Here is a 26,401-nt window from a genome sequence, read left to right as displayed (position 1 = left end):
TTAACAAAAAATAAATTTGCTTTCAAAATTGTGCTGATGTAATGTAGACATGTGGAAAATGTTATTTATTAACGATTTTGTGCAATATGACTGATTTAAGGGCATGAAAATGAAAATTTGGAAAATTGCTAAATTTTCAAACTTTTCGCCAAATTTCTATTTTTTTACACAAAAACCGCAAGTCATATCGAGGAAATTTTACTGCTATCATAAAGTACTATATGTCATGAGAAAATAACCTCAGAAGCAGTGGCATCCATTGAAGCGTTCCAGAGTTATTACCTCATAAAGGGACAGTGGTCAGAACAGAACTGTAAAAATTGGCCGGGTCAGAAAGGTGAAAACAGGCTGGGTCTCGAAGGGGTTAAAGGATCTGAGAATGTCTAGCTTGCAAGAAAGAAGGCTAAGAGGAGACTTAACAGCTGTCTACAAATATGTGAAGGGCTGTCACAGCATAGAGAGATCATCATTATTCTCATTTGTTCATGGAAACATGTGAAGCAATGGGATGAAACTGAATGGGAGAAGATACAGATTAGATATTAGAAAAAAACGTTTTGACAGTGAAGGTGATCAATGAGTGGAACAGGCTGCCACGAGAGGTGGTGAGTTCTCCTTCAATGGAAGTCTTCAAACAGAGGCTGGACAGACATCTGACTGGGATGGTTCAGTGATTCCTGCATTGAGCAGGGGATTGGACACGATGACCCTGGAGGTTCCTCCCAACTCTACCATTCTATGAATAAATTACCTCTATGTATTCAGTATCACAGGAATTATACAGGAACAACAAGGGAATTCCTGACATTTTTCCATTCCACAAAAATATATGAATAGAAGCAAATCAGTTACATTATATGGAGCCAAAAATGGCGACAAAATACAGAGAAATGGGAGGAAAGAGAAAGGTCCCAGCACTAGAGATAAGGGAGGCCGAGGGCACAGTAGTGTCAGCACTGAAGGGGTTACTGCCCCCCACACTCAGTAATGGGGAATCTCCAGCACCTAACATTATACTGTGTGGGGGGATGGCAGTACTGGGGAACATTATACTGTGTGTGGGGGATGGCGGTACTGGGGGAACATTATACTGTGGGAGATGGCGGTACTGGGGGGATGGTGGTACTGTGGGAACATCATACTGTGTGTGGGGGGGATGGCGGAACTGTGGGAACATTATACTGTATTTGGGGGGGTGGGGGGATGGCGGTACTGGGGGAACATTATACTGTGTGTGGGGGGATGGCGGTACTGGGGGAACATTATACTGTGTGTGGGGGGATGGCAGTACTGTGGGAACATTATACTGTGTGTGGGGGGATGGCAGTACTGTGGGAACATTATACTGTGTGTGGGGGATGGCGGTACTGGGGGAACATTATACTGTGTGTTGGGGGGATGGCGGTACTGTGGGAACATTATACTGTGTGTGTGGGGGATGGCGGTACTGTGGGAACATTATACTGTGTGTGGGGGGATGGCGGTACTGTGGGAACATTATACTGTGTGTGGGGGATGGCGGTACTGTGGGTACATTATCCTGTGTGTGGGGGATGGCGGTACTGTGGGAACATTATACTGTGTGGGGGGATGGCGGTACTGGGGGAACATTATACTGTGTGTGGGGGGGATGGCGGTACTGGGGGAACATTATACTGTGTGGGGGGGATGGTGGAACTGTGGGAACATTATACTGTGTATGGGGGATGGTGGTACTGTGGGAACATTATACTGTGTATGGGGGATGGTGGTACTGTGGGAACATTATACTGTGTATGGGGGGGATGGTGGTACTGTGGGAACATTATACTGTGTATGGGGGATGGTGGTACTGTGGGAACATTATACTGTGTGGGGGGGGATGGTGGAACTGTGGGAACATTATACTGTGTGGGGGGATGGTGGTACTGGGGGAACATTATACTGTGTGTGGGGGGGATGGTGGTACTGTGGGAACATTATACTGTGTATGGGGGATGGTGGTACTGTGGGAACATTATACTGTGTGGGGGGGGGATGGTGGAACTGTGGGAACATTATACTGTGTGGGGGGATGGCGGTACTGGGGGAACATTATACTGTGTTGGGGGTAAGAGACCAGCACTGTACTGTGTGAGGAATCCATGTTTCCTTACCGTCTTTCACAGTTGGGTGGTATGCATCTATCAGAGGCAGAGGATTAAAACGTTATGATTCTTATAAAGTGTCAACATAAAAGAGTAATGGGGAATCTCCAGCACCTACCTCCACCTGCAGAACCGCACTCCACATATATGGCTGTTCTGTGCGCACAGGACCTGTGATGAGGTCACAGGAGGGGAGGAGTCAGGGGTCACATGATCAGAGGCCTCAGTGTATGCAGGACTCTGCTGTGCTGGTTGTCATGGTGCTGGATGAGGGGAAGTTTATGTGTGGGGTCAGGAGGGGTTTACAGGGTGGATGTAGCAGAGCCGTGTGTGTACGAGGTGTATGGAGCGGAGCCATATGTGTACGAGGTGTACCGAGGGGAGCCGCGTGTGTACGAGGTGTACGGAGCAGAACCGTGTGTGTATGAGGTGTACGGAGCAGAGACGTGTGTACGAGGTGTATGGAGCGGAGCCATATGTGTACGAGGTGTACCGAGGGGAGCCGCGTGTGTACGAGGTGTGCCGAGGGGAGCCGCGTGTGTACGAGGTGTACGGAGCGGAGCCGCGTGTGTATGAGGTGTACGGAGCAGAGACGTGTGTACGAGGTGTATGGAGCGGAGCCGTGTGTGTACGAGGTGTACGGAGCAGACACGTGTGTGTACGAGGTGTACGGAGCAGAGCAGTGTGTGTATGAGGTGTACGGAGCAGACACGTGTGTGTACGAGGTGTACGGAGCAGAGCCGTGTGTGTATGAGGTGTACGGAGCAGAGACGTGTGTGTACGAGGTGTATGGAGCAGAGCCGTGTGTATGAGGTGTACGGAGCGGAGCCATGTAGCCGTGTGTGTATGAGATGTACGGAGCGGAGCCAGGTAGCCGTGTGTACGAGGTGTGCAGAGCAGAGCCGTGTGTGTACGAGGTGTACGGAGCGGAGCCGTGTGTGTACAAGGTGTATGGAGTAGAGCCGTGTACGAGGTGTACGGAGCGGAGCCGTGTGTGTACGAGGTGTACGGAGCAGAACCGTGTGTGTATGAGGTGTACGGAGCAGAGACGTGTGTACGAGGTGTATGGAGCGGAGCCATATGTGTACGAGGTGTACCGAGGGGAGCCGCGTGTGTACGAGGTGTACCGAGGGGAGCCGCGTGTGTACGAGGTGTACGGAGCGGAGCCGCGTGTGTATGAGGTGTACGGAGCAGAGACGTGTGTACGAGGTGTATGGAGCGGAGCCGTGTGTGTACGAGGTGTACGGAGCAGACACGTGTGTGTACGAGGTGTACGGAGCAGAGCAGTGTGTGTATGAGGTGTACGGAGCAGACACGTGTGTGTACGAGGTGTACGGAGCAGAGCCGTGTGTGTATGAGGTGTACGGAGCAGAGACGTGTGTGTACGAGGTGTATGGAGCAGAGCCGTGTGTATGAGGTGTACGGAGCGGAGCCATGTAGCCGTGTGTGTATGAGATGTACGGAGCGGAGCCAGGTAGCCGTGTGTACGAGGTGTGCAGAGCAGAGCCGTGTGTGTACGAGGTGTACGGAGCGGAGCCGTGTGTGTACAAGGTGTATGGAGTAGAGCCGTGTACGAGGTGTACGGAGCGGAGCCGTGTGTGTACGAGGTGTACGGAGCGGAGCCGTGTGTGTACGAGGTGTACGGAGCGGAGCCGTGTGTGTACGAGGTGTACGGAGCGGAGCCGTGTGTGTACGACCTGAAACGACCCCCCCTGTTGAAACCTCAATCTGCTCTTCTTAACCTACCTCTATGGCCAGAGAATCCTTCAGCTTCCAAAATGGCTAATATCATTGTAGCAGCTGGTAGATACCCAATTCCTACTCGTTGGAAGTCAACCAAACCCCCTCCAAAAAACAAGTACTGGAAAAAATTGATCTATTGTTCCACACAGCTGAGTTAGTAGCCAACACACAAGAATCATTACTCTCCTTTCACAAGACATGGGAACCCTGGATCCAATTTAGATCCAACCCTAAAGGCCCCGTCACACATAGCGACGCTTAAGCGATCCCGACAACGATACGACCTGTCAGGGATCGTTGCTGCGTCGCTATGTGGTCGCTGGTGAGATGTCAAACAGTGAGATCTCCCCAACGACGCAGCAGCGATGCAGCGACCTGTACAACGATGCTATTTCATGACGATTCAATGGGACGTCCTGTCAACGAGGTCGTTGGTAAGGTGTCAAACACAGCGATGTGTGCTACCCAGCGGGACCTCAACGATCAAAAAACGGTCCAGGCCATTCCGACACGACCAGTGATCTCACAGCAGGGGCCTGGTCGCTGCTACGTGTCACACATAGCGAGATCGCTACTGAGGTCGCTGTTGCGTCACAAAACTTGTGACTCAGCAGCGATCTCGCTAGCGATCTCGCTATGTGTGACGGGGGCTTAAGTTTATATTAGAAACTTCTGCAAGCTGACCTGACAATTAAAACTATTTATGTTCTTGCTTACCCTTCGCCGGGCTTCCCCTCTCCCCCCCCCAATACCCCACTCCTCCCTTCTGTCTTTTCTCATCAATCCTCTCCCTTATCCCCTCTTTTTGTTTCCTTCCCTCCCTTTCTCCCTTTGTTGTTCTCTTCTTTGAAGATCTCGATTAACTTGATTATTTCATCATTAATCTAAATGGTTATTCCAGGGAAATTATTCAAATTTAGGATATTACCGACTCTCCTAACACCTGGACTCGTAGCTGATGTTGGAGCCGATGTTATAGCTCCCTTAAGTGGACTCTATTTCTTTTTTTTTTTTTTTTTTCTTTTTTGACATCCTATCCATACACTGATATAGTCCTTTGTAGCTATGTTCGAAACTACTGTATTTATCCTGTTCTTGTTACCATTTACTTAATAAAAAGAACGTTGAAAGAAAAGAAAGAGAACCTGTGGTCCCTCATAAAATGTGAGATCTACAGGGAGGGAAAACGGCACACCTCTCGGAACAGTGTCTGGGAGGCTGTGGTGGCTGCTGTACGCAATGTTGATCGTAAGCTTATCAAGCAACTGACAGAATCTACGGATGGAAGGCTGTTGAGTGTCATCATAAAAAAAGGTGGCTATATTGGTCACTAATTTATTTTTGTTTTGTTTTTGCATGTCAGAAATGTTTATTTCTAAATTTTGTGCAGTTATATTGGATTACCTGGTGAAAATAAACAAGTGAGATGGGATTATATATGGCTTTTATTAAGTTGCCTAATTATTTTGCACAGTAAGGCCGCCGTCACACATGCGAGTTTTACGGACGTAAGAGCGCAGAATCTACGTCCGTAAAACTCGCAAAAAATACGGCACAATTATTCTCTATGCCCCTGCTCCTATTTGCCGTATTTTACTGATCAGTATTATACGGCTTTCTACGGCCGTACAAAATCGCAGCATGCTGCGTTTGTCACCGTACTGCGCAAGAAATACGCCAATGAAAGTCTATGGAAGCGTGAAAAATACGGATTACACACGGACAAGCAGTGTGACTTGCGAGAAATACGCAGCGCTGTTAGAGAGAAAAGCCGGTAATTCAGTGCGGTGTACAGTAAAATCACACTGACAGCTTACAGTAGAATAGGTAGAATAAATGTGTACACATAGAATAGGTATATATATATATATATATATATATATATATATATATATATGTCAGTGAGACACATATATGTATATATATTAATATTTATTCCAGCGCTAGACAGCTTGAAAGCCGGTAATTCAATTACCGGCTTTTTCCTTCTCCTTCCTAAAACCCGACATGATTTGAGACATGGTTTACATACAGTAAACCATGTCTTCTCTCCATTTTTTTTGCAGATTCCACACTACTAATGTCAGTAGTGTGTATCTGCAAAATTTGGCCGTTCTAGCTCTTAAAATAAAGGGTTAAATGGCGGAAAAAATTGGCGTGGGCTCCCGCGCAATTTTCTCCGCCAGAGTAGTAAAGCCAGTGACTGAGGGCAGATATTAATAGCCTGGAGAGGGTCCACGGTTATTGGCCCCCCCCTGGCTAAAAATATCTGCCCCCAGCCACCCCAGAAAAGGCACATCTGGAAGATGCGCCTATTCTGGCACTTGGCCACTCTCTTCCCATTCCCGTGTAGCGGTGGGATATGGGGTAATGAAGGGTTAATGCCACCTTGCTATTGTAAGGTGACATTAAGCCTAATTAATAATGGAGAGGCGTCAATTATGACACCTATCCATTATTAATCCAATACTAGTAAAGGGTTAAATAAAACACAAACACATTTTTTAAAATTATTTTAATGAAATAAAAACAATGGTTGTTGCAGTATTTTATTCAACGCCCAATCCAGTCACTGAAGACCCTCGTTCTGTGAGTAAAAAAACATAATAAACCAACAATATACTTACCCTCCGCAGATCTGTAACGTCCAACGATGTAAATCCTTCTGAAGGGGTTAAAACATTTTGCAGCAAGGACCTGTGCTAATGCAGGCTGCTCCTCACTGCAAAACCCCAGGGAATGAGGCTAAAAATAGATCAATGATCTATATTTAGCTTCATTTGCGGTGAGGCGCCCTCTGCTGGCTGTTCATAGATCGTGGGAAATTACCTAGAAAGCTTCCTGGCTCCCTATTCTATGTGTACACATTTATTCTACCTATTCTACTGTAAGCTGTCAGTGTGATTTTACTGTACACCGCACTGAATTACCGGCTTTTCTCTCTAATATATGTGTCTACTGACATATATATATATATATATATATATATATATATATATATATATATAGACAGTATATATATATTTTCTTTTCTTTTTGGGACACATGGATCACTTCTATAGCGGTATGTTGGTTTTGCTAGCCTGCGAGAAAACCACGCAGTACGGATGCCATACGGATTGCATACGGAGGATGCCATGCGCAAAAAACGCTGACACACCCTGCCTACGGAGGAGCTACGGACCACTTTTTTCGGGACTTTTCAGCGTATTACGGCCGTAATATACGGACCGTATTGTTTTACGCTGTGTGTGACGCCGGCCTAATAGTTACCTGCACAAACAGATATCCTCCTAAGATAGCCAAATCTAAAAAAAAAAAAAAACCACTCCAACTTCCAAAAATATTAAGCTTTGATACCTATGAGTCTTTTGGGTTGACTGAGAACATAGTTGTTGATCAATAATAAAAATAATCCTCTAAAATACAACTTGCCTAATAATTCTGCACACAGTGTGTATATATATATATATATATATATATATATAAATACACACAACGCTTCACTGTTATAGGTCTTTTTCAAGTACAAACATTGGTGTATACGGTGTTTTTTTAGAGTGTGGGTTACAGACATATACCAATCACTACAAAGGCACCGCCCCCTCATATAAAATACATCAAATACATTTAAATTTTAATACAAAATCTCAGCATTCAATAAAAAAACGGTATAAAAACTGGAATGAATGAATGAAAAATTCCCCATATGAAGTGACCTAATCATCAATAATATAGAGTATAATGTTCTACCAGTCCTCAGCAGGCATGAATGTTCTTATGGTCACAGTTCATCAATCGAATACATGCATACATAATTGATCCCCTCCCACAAGTCAATAACCTGACATCCAGAAAACATGCCAAATTCACTCAAGAAGATGACAACTTACTATGTATGGAGATGTGTTCATGCTCGTCCAATTGTATCAAAGAATCTGGGTTGTGACAGCAACTAACTGCCTATCCCATTAGGGTAGCACTGCACTTGCGTGCACATCGCCCAATGAGAGTGACTGGCCTGCAAACGTCATAAGGGAAGCGATCACATGACCACAATCCAGAGGACGTGCAAGCACAGAGCGCAGGCGCAAATGGCGCATATTGCAAAGCGGAAATTCACCATGTCACTCAGGAAGCAGTCACACAACCGCCATCCAGGTGACATCAGGCACACATCCACCCACAGATGTCAGCCAATCCTGGCTATAGCCTCATTTTCATGGTAGCAAGAAACTTACGATTATCCACTCAAAACAAACATCTTCAAAGGCAAGGAAAAAGAAGGGGGATAAGGGAAGGGGGAAGACACAAGACAATATAAACAACAATAATGTTGATATTAAATGTATAGTAAAATGATGTTCCACATCTGTTTCATATAAACCATGTCAACCTATATTCCCGTAACTTCATCCACCTTCATCTTGCAACATGAGGAAAAAAAAATAAAAAAAAGAGAACAGTAATAAAAACTTAAAAACACATACTGATAATGTACACGGAGAAAGAGATCAAGATATCAGGGCAGACAACTATGTAGATTATGATACCAGGACCCGTAGAAGCGCAGCAGCGCGAAACGACCGTCGTCCTTCTGTTCCACGTTCCCCTTTAATCACCTGCGTATGTTCTGAATAAAGGATTTTCATTTTTTTGGACCGGTGAGTGCACTTCTATTTTTTCTGCTTTACTTGGATCAACTATGTAGATTAAACTCAATATTCAAACAACCAGGCTGTAGACTTTCTGATTCAAATATTCACCTCAGCTCTTTGTTTTTTAAGAGTTTAAGTCTGTCCACACCTTTCCTCTGCATAGGAATGCTATCTATTACCCTGTCTGTCAATTGGTTTACTGAATTCCAATTTTCAGTGAAATTCTTTGGCACATTCATATCAATGAGACCAGTCCTAATGGTACTTTTATGCTTGAGGATACGAGCCCGTATCTCCATCATGAATTACAATTTGCCAACGAAGGCAACTGATCCCTAACTGTCAAAAATTAACTTTTAATGAACTATTAAAAGAATAAGACTAAAATATATGACAATCAGAGTGTATAAGGGGACACTGGATATAACCCCTTTTCCACAATGCTCACAAAATAGTAATTCCCTATATCTCACACTAGTGAATATTGGTAAGTATTAGCTTGGTGCGGCCGCTACCAACTGCCCTCTAATATTGTTGTCAATAACACAGACTGACTGAAACTAGTAAAACCTAAAGCCTACCCAACATGTTTCATCAGGAATCTAGCGTCATCAGGCTTAAGCCTCTGTTCCCTGATGATGCCAGATTCCTGATGAAACATGTTGGGGAGGCTCTGTATACCGAAGTATACATCTCAAGTTCATCTAGCAGCGCAGAAACCATCCACTAATATCCCTTTATTTGAGGACGCTAAAATTAGAGAATCTGTAACCCTGATGTCTTTAATTTTATTCAAAAAGTCATTAGTATCCTTAACGTAGGAATAAGCATTTTGCTTTCCGGCCGCTGTGCTCACAGCCAGTGCAGGAAGCAGAGCGCTGGGGACAGACAGCTGAAGGTAAGTATGTAGTGTTTGTTTTTTTTACTTTTACGCTGGTAACCAGGGTAAACATCGGGTTACTAAGCGCGGCCCTGCGCTTAGTAACCCGATGTTTACCCTGGTTACCGGCATCGTTGGTCGCTGGAGAGCTGTCTGTGTGACAGCTCTCCAGCGACCAAACAGCGACGCTGCAGCGATCGACATCGTTGTCGGTATCGCTGCAGCGTCGCTTAGTGTGACGGTACCTTTATGCTTACTGATACAGGCCCTAACCTCCATAGTCATCTCACCTACATAGGTAAGCCCAAACGGGCACACAATCATATACACCACAAAGCTTGAGGCACAAGTGTATCTCTCCTTCAAAAAAATCTTTTTACCCGTATGGAGATGATAAAAAAATTCCCCTTTTAACATATTGTTACAGCAAGCACAGCCCAAACACGGAAAATTCCCGTGTCTGGCTGTGCTTAAAGTCCTCTGAACCAAGGTTCTTGAAGCCCCAATGTCAGATTTCCCCAACCTGTCTCTCAGATTGCATCCCCGTCTGAAGGACATCATAGGGTACATCCCAAAACCAGGGACGGACGGTAAACCACGTTGTAGCAGGGCCCAATGTCTCCTGAGGATATTACCAATCTGATTAGTTGCTGAATTGTATGTCGATACAAATGGAATGCGATCACATGTCTGGTCTGTCTACCCCAGGTTTTATTACGAATGCTCTCACGGGAGCATTTTATAACCTTCTCTTTGTATCTAACCACATCCCTACCGGGATACCCTCTTGCTATGAACTTAGAACACATCTCATCTAACCGTTGGTCAACCCTCTCTTCATCAGACACAATCCTCCGAATCCTTAGTAGCTGGCTCCATGGCAGAGAACTCACCATTCTCCTCGGATGATTACTGCCAAACAACAATAGACCATACCTATCAGTTTCCTTCACAAAAATATCAGTACTCAACTTATTCCCATCTTTATAAACCAAAGTATCAAAGAATTGTATCTGTGCTGTTGAATGTATTAGAGTAAATTGTAATTCCGGATATATCCGATTCAGATCCATATGAAAATTATCCAATTCCTCAGGACTACCTTCCCATACCAAAAAAATGTCATCTATATATCGCCACCAGGCTCTGACGTGGCGCCAGAGGGTGGAATTTTACATGAACCTGTCCTCCAGTACCGCCATGTAGATGTTGGCATAAGTAGCAGCCACATTTGACCCCAAGGTGGTACCCCTCAATTGCAAGAAAAAATCATCCCAAAAAGAAAAAAATTCCGTCTGAGGATGAATTCAAGCAATGTGAGGACAAGCCGTGCACACTCTGGGGACCCGTCAGAGCCCGATAGCACACAAGAAACGGCCTCTAGGCCCTTGTCATGCTCAATTGACGTGTACAAAGACACAACGTCAAAAGATGCCAAGATGGTTGTCTCAGATATTGTCAAATCATCAATTTTCTCAAGGAAGTCATTCGAATCTCTAATATAAGATCGTGCTGAGATGGCATATGGTCGCAGCACTCGATCCAAAAAGATGGCAGTTTTATTACAGAGGGAGCCCCTCCCCGAGACGATCGGTCGCCCCGGGGGATTAGTCAAATCCTTGTGTATTTTTCGTAGAACATACAGTACAGGTGTCACAGGAGCTTCAACAATCAAGTATTCAGACAGCTTGTGGCCAATAAGTCCCATGGCCAGGGAGTCACTGACCACAAGCTATAATTCCCTCTGAAAGCGAAGGGTCGGGTTACATGACAATTTTTCATATACCAATCCATCATACAATTGACGCAATATTTCAGCCCTGTATTTAGAACTGTCCATTACCACCACCGCCCCCACCTTATCGGCTGGTTTGATCGTTATTAAGGTATTCTCAGCCAAGGCATTCAGAGTCTTCCTTTTAATGGATGTCAAACTTTGAACTGTGGCAGGTCTAAAGTTATTTTTCATTTTCTCAATGTGTCTCTGTACAAACTCAATATAGGACTCCACAAAATGATTTCTATTTGGTGGTTGGAAATTGCTCTTATTATATAACTCATCCTCCCTCAGAGTAAAGCCCTTCGTCATATTACCCACATCAGTATTTAAATTATCAGCCTTATCAGAAAAATAGGATGATAACCTCAGTCTCCTTGTAAATCAGCCTCCATACCAAACCAGTCTGGGTTATTTGATGGGCAAAACGACAGTCCTTTGGATAAAACCTTAATTTCAGTATCAGATAGAACAACAGATGAAATATTTACCACCAACTCCTTGCTGTTTATCAGTTGTCCTTCATATTTCTCGTCTTCATTGTGGTGCTCCGTCCTGCTCGTGGTTCCCGAGACGTCCCTCCATTTCCTATGTTTGCGACCCCCTCGCCGGCCACGCCTCCTGGGGTAGTTTTGTCCACCTTTTCCTTCCCTAAAAAATGATGATTCCTCTTGGTTCCTCCCACATTGGAATCGTCCGTAGATTCTGAATCAGCAGTAGTGAAGCCGAAGTTCGACTGTTTCCTGTCTTGTGGTCTTTTCCGTCTCTTAGATGTAGTAAATTTCTTCTTCCCATTAATGGGATATTGATTGGACCCCATCTGCCAGGAAAAAACACGGCCCACCTTATACTCCTCTGCATCCCGGAACCATTTAGTCCTTTTGGTAATATCAATATCACTCCTAAATTTCATCAGACTCTTGTCCATCTTGGTTTTCAAGGGGCCCCAGACCTGTGCTGTGCTGGACCTTCAACTGGTCCTCCAGCTCTGTAATATTCTTCCTTATGGTTACCATTTCTTCCTTCAAAAATTCAATATTCAATAACATAATATCAAATGCATATTTGTTAGAAATGGACTCAAATTTGATGCAAAATTGTACATTGTCCGGTAATAAGGTTGGTCTCAGATGAGGCTGCAACCCCCGTGGGATCCTCCGGGCCCTGAAATATTCTGTCAGGGTCATGACATGTAATTCAAAGGAGATTAATCTCCTTCTTTCATTTTCCAACTTTCTCCTAAGCATCTCAGTAGTTGGCTTGCTCAGAAAAGTAATCTCCATACCGGTGCCAGATAAAATCCGAGCAGCATCATCGTCCGTATACGAAAAAGTTATGGCATTAGCCAGATCACCCACCTCTGGATTCATCACTGCTTCTGTCATTACGGCTGGGTGCACGTCAAGCCAGGTTCAGTTAATCAAAGAAGAAAAAGGGAAGGCTTTATGTCTCATCATTTATATGGTGAATGGTGAAGAGCTTTAAGCAATCACTAAACTTTGCTTCCCGCATCTCCGACCTCTTAATTTTAGGCCAGCAGTTCCAACTGCATGAAGGCCTTGGAGTTCACCGCATGCTGTAAGGTTGCATTTCTAGACTTGAGCAGCAATCTTATGATGTGCAGTGACATCAAAGTCCATCACTATAGTGAAGAGTCTGAAGACATGGCATGCAATGACGGAAAGAAAAGGACCAAGCAGTGGAGAGCTCGAAGAGGTGAGCAATGAGGTGAATTTTTTTTTACTAATACTCACCTCATCGCTCACCTCTCCGGACACACCTTTGCCTGCCATCCAGTCCTCCTCTTCTTTCCACTGTTACATGTTGCATCTCTGAATCTCTTCATTATGGGCCAGTACTTGTACTTGTGTCCAGACCTTTCTGTGTTGTGTTATGAGATCAAGACCTTACAACACTCAGTGACCTCCTGGATGAAGTCGGAAGTCCTCTCCTATAGTAAAGAAGCTGGAGATACAGTGAAAAGAAGTGGAGGCAACAAAGCAGCCGGAGAGGTGAACAATGAGGTATTATTAATTTTTTTTTTGCATGTTATGTTTGTAACTATGATTTGTATGTAAATCGAATGTTCGTAACTCAAGAACTGAATGTAAATTCTCCAATTTGTAAAAATCTCTAATTTTGGTTAAAATATTTCCCACTCGAATCATGAAAATATTTTCTCTTCTGTGTGAGTGTTTTATGTGTGACAAAAGACATTTTGAGGGAAAAAAAAATCTTCCACATTCTGTACATGAATATGGTTTCGCTCCTGTAAGCGCCCTTTGATCTCTAACATCCCTTGTGTAATTTTTATTTTTTATTACGGTAATAGTCTGTGATGAATCAGAATTGCACATAGTGCAATGGTACGCAACGTAAAAGCTGAATCCAATGACAAAAGGTTGTCCCAATTTTAGTTCTACATAAAGTGTAATTACATAACAATATGAAATACTTAGAAGACATTATTCATTTTTTTATTTGCTTTTTGAAACAAATTTAAAAATATATAAAATATTTAAAAAAACACCAGCACTCCTACTATAAATTAAAATTCTGGGCATGAATTTAATATCTACGCTCTTCCCAGCAGGAAATAAAAGTGCATCTACACACTCAAAAGTAATATTAAAAGTATAAAAAACTTTACACTGACTCAGAGTGTGACCCCGCACTGTACAGAATGTATCTGGTCATATACTCACATATGAAATCTGCTGCCTCTTATTTCTAAAAATGGAGACACCCTGAAAACTGACAAAGGAACCTGCTTCTTTTTGAAACTCGATTGACATTTTTGGGGGTTTCTCCATCCTGAACTCTGTAACTTGCTCATGAGCATCTGACAAAGGGTTCACCAACCTGAAACGAGTCAATGTTTTATTCTTCTATCATGATATTTTAAATGACCTGAAATTCATTTTTCTACTCCTTCACACTGAATAAAGAAATGATTTTTACGTCGAGATGGGCTGCTTTTAGTTTACATGAACTATTAACTTTTATCCATATGTTTTACTGGGATATCACAGGAGCAGTGACATAGATGGGTGAGTTACCAGATACATTCTGTAAAGCATGGGGCACACAAAGATTCAGTGTAAATTTTTTTTATACTGAAGATATTAATGACCTATCCTTGGTATGCAGTGGGGGAAATAAGTATTTGATCCCTTGCTGATTTTGTAAGTTTGCCCACTGACAAAGACATGAACAGTCTATAATTTTAATGGTAGGTTAATTTTTACATTGAGTGATTAAATATTAAAATCCAGAAAAACACATTGTATAAATTATATAAATGTATTTGCATTTTGCAGTGAGAAATAAGTATTTGATCCCTCTGGCAAACAAGACTTAATACTTGGTGGCAAAACCCTTGTTGGCAAGCACAGCAGTCAGATGTTTTTTGTAATTGATGATGAGGTTTGCGCACATGTCAGGAGGAATTTTGGTCCACTCCTCATTGCAGATCATCTCTAAATCATTAAGATTTTGAGGCTGTCGCTCTGCAACTCGGAGCTTCAACTCCCTCCATAAGTTTTCTATGGGATTAAGGTCTGTAGACTGGCTAGGCCTCTCCATGACCTTAATGTGCTTTTTTTTCAGCCACTCCTTTGTTGCCTTGGCTGTATCTTTTGGGTCATTGTCTTGCTGGAAGACCCAGCCACAACCCATTTTTAATGTCCTGGCGGAGTTAAGGAGGTTGTCACTGAGGATTTTACGATACATGGCTCCATCCATTCTCTGATTGATGCCGTGAAGTAGTCCTGTGACCTTAGCAGAGAAACACTCCCAAAACATAATGCTTTCACCTCCATGCTTGACAGAGAGGACGGTGTTCTTTGGGTCATAGGCAGCATTTCTCTTCCTCCATACGCGGCGAGTTGAGTTAATGCCAAATACCTCAATTTTTGTCTCATCTGACCACAGCACCTTCTATCAATCACTCACAGAATCATCCAGGTGTTCATTGTCAAATTTCAGAGGGGCCTGCACATGTGCTTTCTTGAGCAGGGGGACCTTGCGGGCACTGCAGGATTTTAAGCCTTTATGGCGTAATGTGTTACCAATGGTTTTCTTGATGACTATGGTCCCAGCTGCCTAGACATCATTAACAAGTTCCCTCAGCGTAGTTTTAGACTGATCTCCCACCTTCTTCATGATCAAGGATACTCCACGAGGTGAGATTTTGCATGGTGCCCCATATCAATGTCGACTGACAGTCATTTTGTATTTCTTCAATTTTCTTACTATTGCACAGTTGTCTCCGTCTCACCCAGCGTCTTACTTATAGTTTTGTAGCCCATTCCTGCTTTGTTCAGGTCTATGATCTTGTCCCTGACATATTTAGAAAGCTCTTTGGTCTTGACCATGTTGTAGAGGTTATAGTCTGACTGATTAAGTGAGTCTGTGGACAGGAGTCTTTTATAAAAGTGACTATGTAAGACAGCTGTCTTTAATGCAGGTAACGAGTTGATTAGGAGCGTCTAACTGGTCTGTAGGAGCCAGAACTCTTAATGGTTGGTAGGGGATCAAATACGTATTTCTCACTGCAAATTACAAATAAATTTATACAATTTATACAATGCGATTTTCTAGAATTTAATTTTGATATTCTATTTCTCAATGTTAAAATTAACCTACCCTTAAAATATAGACTGTTCATGTCTTTGTCAGCGGGCAAACGAACAAAATCAGCAAGGGATCAAATACTTATTTCCCCCACTGTAGGTATTCAATATCATATCGGTGGGGTCCGACACCTGGAATCCCATCGATCTGTTGCAAAAAGCTCCAGAGGCTGGCAGTATTTAAACACAATGAATAGAGCTGCAATGTGCGGCTTAATGCAATGAGTAGTAGCAGCTTCTCAGTACTGTAAAACGGATCCTAGACTTTTGAATGTCAATTATTTGCAGTAATTGACAGCAGTCACTACACATTGAACAACAACGGCAGGGAGGAAAGTGAATGAGAACGGACTACGGCCGTTTCGTGCTATGCAGCACTTCAACGGGTCCTTGATCAAGGACCCGTTGAAGTGCTGCATAGCACGAAACGGCCGTAGTCCGTTCTCATTCACTTTCCTCCCTGCCGTTGTTGTTTTATATGTCCGAATAAATTGTGACCACCACACCTGGGGTAAGTGCGCTTTTTTCTTATACTTTTGCAAGATTTGGATTGCTTTTTTCCCTTGGAGCTGCACCCCCATCGGTTATAGAGAGGAACGCTTCTAGCTGGTATCCTATGCTGTTCGCATGTACTGGGTTGAAGATTTTAGGGTCAGGCTTATAGCAGCAGTGCGGTGACATTTGTTTCTTTTTTTGGACTACTACACATTGAATGCTGTGATTTCCAGCTCTATTTTATGTGTCTGCATAAAGCCAATGCTGGAGTTTATACTGACTGATTGGAGGATGTACCAGGTGACAGATCCCCATTAGTGATGAGCGAGTATACTTGTTGCTCGGGTTTTCCTGAGCATGCTCGGGTGATCTCCGAGTATTTGTTAGTGTTTGGAGATATAGTTTTCATCGCTTCAGCTGAATGATTTGCAGCTACTAGCCAGGCTGAGTACATGTGGGGGTTGCCTGGTTGCTAGGGAATCCCCATATGTAATCAAGCTGGCTAATAGCTGTAAATTATTCAGCTGAGGCGATGAAAACTATATCTCCGAACACTAACAAATACTCGGAGATCACCCGAGTGTGCGCGGGAAAACCTGAGCAACGAGTACATTCGCTCATCACTAATCCCCACCAATCTTATATTGATTACCTGTTCTGTTGATAGATTATGAATATTTTTTGCCTGGACCTCCCTTAAGCTTTCCCATTCTTGATTATTTATTTGACTTTACGTTGATTTTCTCTGTTATATGTGTGCTTGTATAATTTGAAAATGTAATATATGGCTTCTGTCTTTGTGATTTTCAAGTAAAACAATTCTCACTTCTAGTTATGAGTCATGAGTTCTTTGATGTTGAAGATAATGTGATTTGAAGGTAAAACATTTCCCACATTCTGAACATGAAAATGGCTTCTCTTTTGTGTGAATTTTCTTATGTTTCACAAAATCTGATTTAGCTATGAAACATTTTCCACATTCTGAACATGAAAATGGCTTTTCCCCTGTGTGAATTCTCCTATGTCTCGCAAGATCTGATTTAGCTGTAAAACATTTTCCACATACTGAGCATGAAAATGGCTTCTCCCCTGTGTGTATTCTAGAATGGTTCTCAAGACCTGATTTAGCTGCAAAACATTTTCCACATTCTGAACAGGAAAATGGCTTCTCCCCTGTGTGAGATTTTTGATGCATAAGAAGCTGTGATTTGATGGTAAAACATTTCCCACATTCTGAACAAAAAAATGGCTTCTCCCCTGTGTGTATTCTCTGATGTCTCACAAGATCTAATTTTTCTGTAAAACATTTCCCACATTCTGAACATGAATATGGCTTCTCCCCTGTGTGTATTCTCTGATGCCTAATAAGACTTGACCTATCTGTAAAACATCTACCACATTCTGTACAACAAAAAGGCTTGTCCGCTGTGTGAATTCTTTGATGTCTAACAAGATTTGATTTCTCTGCAAAAGAATACCCACATTCTGAACAAGAAAATGGCTTGTCCCCTGAGTGCGTTTTAAGATGTCTAACAAGGTACGTTTTCTTTTTAAAACATTTCCCACAATCTAAACATGAAAAACGTTTCTTGCATATGTGGTTTGTCTGATGTAAAATAAGATTTGATTTATCTACAAAACATTTTCCACATTCAGAACATGAATGTGTTTTTTCCGCATAGTGAGTTCTCTCATGTTTAACAAGCTCTGATTTCTTGTTAAAATATCTCCCACACTCTGAACAAGAAAATCTTTTTTCCTTTGTGTGAATTTTTTGATGACTAACAAACGACCTTTTAAGGGAAAAATCTTTTCCACATTCTGAGCATGTAAATGGCTTCTCTGCTGTTAGAGCAGTTTTATTTTTAATGCATCTTTCCTGACTTTTATTTTTCTTAATAGTCTGTGATGAATCAGAAGATAGGACCTGATCGGTAGGGTTAGATGAGAGATCTTTGCTGTGAAGGGATGATGGGATACCTGGGATAATGGGATATACTTGATTTGAATCTTGTGTGATATCAAGTTTATTTGATTTAAAAATTGAAGATGTCAGATGTTCCTCTGATCTCCTGTCACAGCCATCTGCAAGAATGAAACCAATTATTACTTTTTGAAGAAAATATCTTTAAAAATTGCATATATATTTTTAAATATATATATTTCATATAATATTTTTACAACATTTCTTTATAAAATGTCCATACAAATTGCAAATTATGTAGAAACATTCAATTATTCACAAAGAAAAAAGTTGTTCACAACTTCCACACCTCACTGATTAAATCAAGGGAGAATACTAGGAACCACTAATAATGGGTAATGATTAGATAACTGCTTTGTGAGATATTCTACTTTAGCACTCCAAGGTAGCAGAAACTTATTTTCCAGGGCAAGATCTATTCTTGACAAGGACAAATGTGAAGCCAAAAAACATGAACATTGACGAACCAGTGGAAATTTGTTATGCCAAACATCAACCCATTGTAGTTCCTGTATCACATGGGCTATGGTTGTTTTGTCCTCTCCCCCCAATCGGTACTCTACGATATTTGTCTGGAGTAACATTAAGGTAAGTATTAAAATTTCCAATAACAATCAACGGGGTAGATGTATAACTGTCATGGAAAAAGGGGGCGGAATGTACACTGCCACTATACACATCCGTACCCCATACAAAACACACACTAAACTGATAAATCTTCCGATTCTATCAAAGATTTTTTTACAGGTGAATGATAAGTTTCAATGTATTAATATGCCAGCTCTTCTGGCAAATGGGCTGAATGTGGATTGGAAGGCAGGGCCTCTCCAGCATTTGGTTAGGGAGTGAGCATTCTCTGGTAGCAAATATGTTTCTTGTAAGCACACCACGACGTGATTAAATCCTTTGAGGTTTTCATGGATGGCATGACTTTTGTTAGGTTCACTAGTCCCCGCACGTTCCATGAAATAATTTTAACCTGACCTGCCATTTTCATGAGACTTTGTATAAATTTCCCCTCGCATTTTATCACTTTAACTATTCATATGAAAAGGTCTAGACACAACTTGAATAGAACAAGACAACCTTTCCCCTCCTTCCCTCCCCCACCCAACAACTTGAAGCAAAAAAATACCAAAGGCTAGGAAATGTAACCACTGAACTCTAAGCAGCTACCAAAGAGTGTCAGGAACCAGCCCTCGTTTACACCCCATGTAGATGACATACAGACGAAGAACTCCTATATACAGGGACACAACGAGTTCCCGTATATTCTATACATTATTAGTTCAGTTTACTAGGGAAGGCGCTGTAAACAAATATATTATCTGCTCTGAAGGAATATCTCCATTTTTTTCTCCCCTTATTCTTCTTTTTAACACTTTCTAGTGTAACAGGATATAAAGATAAAGACAACAGACCCATAACATTTCTATGAACGATTATAACATGTATCTTACCCTATGCATTAAGAGTATATACACTGCTCAAAAAAAAAGGGAACACTCAAACAACAGAATATAACTCCAAGTAAATCAAACTTCTGTGAAATCAAACTGTCCACTTAGGAAGCAACACTGTTTGACAATAGATTTCACATGCTGTTGTGCAAATGGAATAGACAAGAGATGGAAATTATTGGCAATTATCAAGACACACTCAATAAAGGAGTGGTTCTGAAGGTGGGGACCACAGACCACATCTCAGTACTAATGCTTTCTGGCTGATGTTTTGGTCACTTTTGAATGCTGGTTGTGCTTTCATACTCGTGGTAACATGAGACGGACTCTACCACCCACCCAAGTGGCTCAGGTAGTGCAGCTCATCCAGGATGGCACATCAATGCGAGCTGTGGCAAGAAGGTTTGCTGTGTCTGTTAGCGTAGTGTCCAGAGGCTGGAGGCGCTACCAGGAGACAGGCCAGTACACCAGGAGATGTGGAGGGAGCCATAGGAGGGCAACAACCTAGCAGCAGGACCGCTACCTCAGCCTTTGTGCAAGGAGGAACAGGAGGAGCACTGCCAGAGCCCTGCAAAATGACCTCCAGCAGGCCACAAATGTGCATGTGCCTGCACAAATGGTTAGAAACAGACTCCATGAGGATGGTCTGCGTGCCCGACGTCCACAGATGGGGGTTATGCTCACAGCCCAACACTGTGCAGGATGCTTGGCTTTGCCACAGAACACCAGGATTGGCAAATTCACCACTGGCGCCCTGTGCTCTTCACAGATGAAAGCAGGATCACACTGAGCAAGTGACAGACGTGACAGAGTCTGGAGTTGCCGTGGAAAGCTATCTGCCACCTGCAACATCCTTCAGCATGACCGGTTTGGCAGTGGGTAATTAGTGGTGTGGGGTGGCATTTCTTTGGAGGGCCACACAGCCCTTCATGTGCTCGCCAGAGGAAGCCTGACTGCCATTAGGTACCGAGATGAGATCCTCAGACCTCTTGTGAGACCATATGCTGGTGCGGTTGGCCCTGGGTTCCTCCTAATGCAGGACAATGCCAGACCTCATGTGGCTGGAGTGTGTCAGCAGTTCCTGCAAGATGAAGGCATTGATGCTATGGACTGCCCCGCCCATTCCCCAGACCTGAATCCGATTGAACACATCAGCGACATCATGTCTCACACCATCCACCAACGTCACGTTGGACCACAGACTGTCCAGGAGTTGGCGGATGCTTTAGTCCAGGTCTGGGAGGAGATCCCTCAGGAGACCATCAGCCGCCTCATCAGGAGCATGCCCAGGCGTTGTAGGGAGATCATACAGGCAAGTGGAGGCCACACACACTACCGAGCATCATTTCCTTGTCTTGAGGCATTTCCACTGAAGTTGGATCAGCCTGTAACTTCATTTTCCTCTTTGATTTTGAGCATCATTCCAACTCCAGACCTCCGTAGGATATTAGTTGTGATTTACGTTGATCATTTTTAGGTTTTACTATTCTCAACACATTCAACTATGTAATGAATAAAGATTTACAACTGGAATATTTCATTCAGTGATATCTAGGATGTGGGATTTTAGTCTTCTCTTTTTTTTTTGAGCAGTGTATATAATATAACACAATGTACTCAAACATTTTGCTATATGTATGAGGCACATCCAGAAACCTCTATAAAAGGATAAGAAATTTGTATATATCTCAACAGTTTCCTAGTTGGCGTTCATGGATATGCAACCACCGCAGGGCGTCCTTGGGACTGTCAAAGAAATTCGTTGCCCTAAGAGCTGACACTGTTAGCTTTGCTGGATACAGCATAGTATATTGGACCTGGAGCAGAAGGAGTTTCTTGTTAATGTCTTGAAACTGTGCTCTTCTTCTTTGAATCTCAGCACAAAAGTCCAGAAAAATGGAAAGTTTGGTGCCTGCAATCCATATGTCTTGAGATATCCATGTTAGCTTTAGGATTTTGTCTCTGTCTTTAAAGTGGAGCATTTTGATCAAAACTGGCCTCGACGGAGCTCCCGATGGAAGGGGTTTTGAGGGGACTCTATGAGCCCTTTCTATTGCAAACATGTTGGAGAGCTCATTTTTGCCAAAAATAGTAATTAGCCAGTTCTCAAAGAAGTCCACCGAATTATTCTCCTCAGCTTTTTCCAGGTTTTCCAGCAAGGCAAATATTGTTACGCTGAAGCTGATTTTTAAAATCATCAGTTTTACTAATCAATGTCTCAGTATTTTGAGTCTTTTTTAACTTCCTTTATTAATGGCGGCAAAGTGTCCTCCACTACCCTACTCTGCCCTCTGCAGAAGTAATGCGTTCTCTCATTTTCTGCATGTCCTGTCTGATTATGGAGACGTCCATATGTAGAGACCCGATATGTCCATTTAGGGATGTTAGGACTAGATATATATCTTTCATTGTTGGTCCTGCTTCCTCACTTTCATTGTTATTAGGCACTGCATTCTTACTAGTGGGGTGAATGATGGGGGTGGTAGTAGTCAGAGGTGCATTTATTGCTGACTTATCTTTCTGCTCAATCTCCACATCACTCTCCTTCCGTGACACACAATCCAAGCAAGCTGAGGGGCTTGGTAGCAGTGAGACTCCACTGCTCCTGGGGGTCTTAGCATATTGTTCCAGGCACGGCAAATGTTCCTCCACTTCCCCTTCTCAGTTATTGTTTTAGCAGAGGTGCCATCTTGCTGACTGCTCTCTGCCTGTGAAGCAGCTTGTTTAAGCTTTTTCTCCTGCCTTGTCATGACGGGAGATATATCTGTCTGTACCTGGAGGTTCTGCCACCACAGTTTCATCTTTTAAGCTCTCCAAAGCGCCTTTCACTTCCCAGGCAAACAGAATGTTAACCAGGAACTTGCAGGAGCTCTTACTGCATGTTTCCTTCTACATGTCCAACCAGGCCATGCCCCATATTTGCAATTTTCATTCGTAACATCCACTGCGTGGTAATTTCCAGAACCTGCCGATGGGGTCAAACTAGTCATTACATCTATTGATGAATTATGGGGATTTCTGCCATCTAAATATTATTAATGTATGGGTGCCACAAAGGTGGACATTATTAATGTATAAGTGCCACATGGGAGATGTTATTAATGTAAGGTGGCCACATCGATGGATATTATTTAATGTAAGGCGGCCACATAAATTGACACCATTAATGTATGAGGACAACACTGAGGGATGATGTATTGTATTGGTGTCATGAGTGTATCACGTCCTCCCGGGAGATTTGGGGTTAGGCGATCTTTACGTACTGTGAATCGCAGGTCTTCCATTTAGCCTGTGTGTTTTGTTCCTCATATTAAATGGACTTTGTTTCCTTTGGCGCTGAAGAGGTTAACAACTCTTTGCATTCTGGGTAGAGACATGCAGCTCCATCTCACAACTGCTCATTTCCTCCCTCTATAAAAACTGGCCAGACCTTTTCATCCCCGCCTTTGATAGTTTACTTCCTCGTTTGTTGGAGTTGGTGTGCTGAAATTGGACAACGTAGATGCTGCAGGAGATTGTTGTATGCAGTTTTGGGGTGTATTCTTTCTCCATCATCCTATTCCCATTTGGTTAGTACATGCCTATCCTTCCCTATATTCCTCCCTACCCTTGGTGAGTGTTTTTGTATGCAAGTTGCTTTTTGTTATCCCTGTTTGTCTTGCATGTTTATACACTAACATATCTGATCCAGGCCTCCTGGGGAAGAGGGAGGGGCAGCTTAGGATAGAACAGGAGCATAGCGGAAACTTGGTCCTCTCCACCATCAAGAGTACCGCCGGGACAGGGATAGTTAAGGTTCCAGTTCCAGGGACAGTTTGAGGCCCCCTTTCCTTAACGAAGACCGTCATAGAGTGACAAATGGACCTCGAAGGGGAATATTACTACTATATTGAGGTACATTATAACAGTATGGGAGCATAATATTTGGACTGTATGGCTGCCATGGTGGAGGCAATTCTACTATATTTTGGCACAAATAGACATAAGCGGAAGCGTATGTATGGGGGACACATAGGGGAATATCACTACTGTATTGTAATTTTTTGAAGCTACTGTTACAGTGGGACAAAAGAGAGATTTTGTTACTGTAGAGATGGAGGGGAAAATGCCAGGTGTCCAGTATTCCCTCTTCTCCTAAACTACTGCCTACACATAAATCTGCACGATTAGTATGGAGATAGGTGAAATGAGAGGTTAACTTTACTGATGAGTTATCTGAGATGCCTTTATGGTAGAATTCATATTTCCCCTTTTTGAAACTCTACCGTCTTTTCCTTTTTGGTCTCCTTACAATGTACATTACGCTAGGTGATCTCTATGCCTCAATGATTGGAAGTCATTGATAATATCCATCATGGTTGAGGATGTTTTATAATCTTCTCTTCATGTATTTCCTTCTGCAAATAAACAATAAAATGATTCATCTGTATATCATATACCCATCCTATTTGACCCCATTAAGATGGCGTTGGATGGGTAGAGTAGCGTCCTCTGAATGCCTGTGATGTCTGCACCTCATACAGACATATCACCTGATACCCTGATATTTTCTCATTTTGATTAGTCATCTCCTTTCTATCATCCTCAGTAGCCACTCCTATGTCAGCTGACCCATATCCTCCTTCTTATCTTTCATGTCATTTCCTATTTCAGTTGACTTAAGAAGAGATGGCATCATTATACAAAAACTTTTTTTGCGGAAATCCTATTTCTTCGGAGGAAATTTGTAGCCATACAATGGATGGAATATTTTCCACCAACACTGCAGGATTCTAGAGGGCATCAGCAACATCACCCTCTGTTATTTCTTAGTCCACCATACAGATATTCATCAAATGATTTTCTAAGCTCTCAGCACATTTTACGTACTACGTACGCTGTCAACTGGATTTTCAATTTAAATATGTGCAAAGCTAAGGTCCAACATCTTCTAATTCCAGGGGGTAGGGAGGTCCTCCCGACTGTAAGCTTTGAACAGTACAGATCTCATTCCAACAGGAAGGCGACCCATGCCAAAACGTAATGGGAGCAGTTTTAAGTAAAGGAGCATGTAGTGGTTGAACTGCAAATTAGAGACCACATGATTGTGATACGACCAATAATGCATGCATCCACAGCCGGTGACTGAGAACAATCTGTGACTTCTATGCATTTAGTGGTTACTACTCACCTAGCCAGTTATCTGTTGGAAGCTCCTCTTTACACCTCTCATCACACTTAACATATGTCTCTGTAGTATTAGTATGAGTCAGATCTTCACCCTGAAACAAATATTGTAAAAGTCTCAGACAGATGGAAGAGGCACATCTCTGATCAGCTCTAATCCTGCCATCTCCACCGTTCTCATTACACAAAAACATATAATACTGGTGGATAAAACAAGACTGAACGCAAGAACTTCACAGCCATCTACACATCATAGGGGAGATCTCATGACACCTTCTCGCCATCTACCTGATGATCCTGAGGATCCTCGGGATTTTCTTGTTTACAGTCCTCTGGAAGAATAAAATGGAGACCTCTCTCTGATGTTGTTCTCTTACTGGATGGAACTGGAAGAAACACATACAGGGAGTGAATTCATTCTTTACCTACAGATAATTATAGGCCGTGTGTATTTAGCCCTATTACCTGGTGATGTGAGGGGCTGGGGAACCTCCATCATGACTTCCTTGTACAGATCTTTGTGTTGTTCTAAATACTCCCACTCCTCAATGGAGAAATAGACGGTGACATCCTGACACCTTATAGGAACCTGACACATACAATGATACTGTCATCCCTCTGATCCCATTATAGCATTACTGTATAACATCCCAGAATTCCCAGCAGTGTCACCTCTCCAGTCAGCAGCTCAATCATCTTGTAGGTGAGTTCTAGGATCTTCTGGTCATTGATCACCTCACCTCCTGATACATGAGGACGAGGCCCCATGATTGGGCTCAGGGGTGTTCCCCATCCCTCAGACACGGTGGCCTTACAATGCTCACTAGAGGTCTTCAATGCCTTGTCCTGGTTATGGAGAGACATTAATAAATCTCACTACAGACATTTCCAGAGTCCTCACCTCTCCAGTTCTGTCCATCTGTTATTCCCATAGACTGATGTAATGTGACTTCATCAGAATCTCTCACCTCTTCAGTAAGTCGGAAGAGGATCTCTAGGGTGAGGTGTAATATTCTCTCCACCATCTTGTCCCTGTCTTTATCCATCCTTGATGGGGCAGTCAGGACAATTCTATTATATAGAAGATTTCCGCTAAGAGGATCCGATATTGGAGAGACCTGGATGGGAAGAAGATGAGGCGATGTAAACCAATGGTGAGGCAATATGTACACCTGTACTACTGTGTGGCACTGATTGAATGGAATCAAAAGATGGAATTTTAATTCCATAGATGCTTCGATAATTAGCGACTGTTACATCTATGCGGTTAAGCAGAGCATTGGTATCTCGCTACTTGCTAGCAGCACGACGATAGTTACCATTAAAGCTAGAAAAAATAATAAGTGTTTTTTTTTAAAGCAACAACATAAAATCTGTACTAAGTAAATAAATACAAAATTATAATACATGGGTTTTAGTCACCAAGTGATTATATCCACAGGTGTAAATAAAGAGCCAAAGAAAAGGTCAGAATATTC

General features: G+C 42.7%; 1 protein-coding gene across 1 annotated transcript in view; it reads right to left on the bottom strand.

The window, feature by feature from the left end:
- Nucleotides 1–26,401, bottom strand: part of LOC138666562 (zinc finger protein 585A-like) — a 73,877-nt gene that overhangs the window by 29,806 nt on the left and 17,670 nt on the right. The window contains exons 6-13 of the mRNA XM_069754767.1: nucleotides 25,892–26,041; nucleotides 25,596–25,769; nucleotides 25,389–25,512; nucleotides 25,212–25,309; nucleotides 24,928–25,018; nucleotides 17,148–18,398; nucleotides 15,464–15,595; nucleotides 2,245–2,282 (exon numbers count right to left, since the gene is read on the bottom strand). Of these exons, the coding sequence (XP_069610868.1) occupies nucleotides 2,245–2,282; nucleotides 15,464–15,595; nucleotides 17,148–18,398; nucleotides 24,928–25,018; nucleotides 25,212–25,309; nucleotides 25,389–25,512; nucleotides 25,596–25,769; nucleotides 25,892–26,041 (2,058 nt within the window). The remainder of the gene's footprint in view (nucleotides 1–2,244; nucleotides 2,283–15,463; nucleotides 15,596–17,147; nucleotides 18,399–24,927; nucleotides 25,019–25,211; nucleotides 25,310–25,388; nucleotides 25,513–25,595; nucleotides 25,770–25,891; nucleotides 26,042–26,401) is intronic.

The sequence above is a fragment of the Ranitomeya imitator genome, chromosome 2 (assembly GCF_032444005.1).
Source record: "Ranitomeya imitator isolate aRanImi1 chromosome 2, aRanImi1.pri, whole genome shotgun sequence".
NCBI lineage: Eukaryota > Metazoa > Chordata > Amphibia > Anura > Dendrobatidae > Ranitomeya > Ranitomeya imitator.
This window is presented reverse-complemented; position numbering and strand designations above follow the sequence as displayed.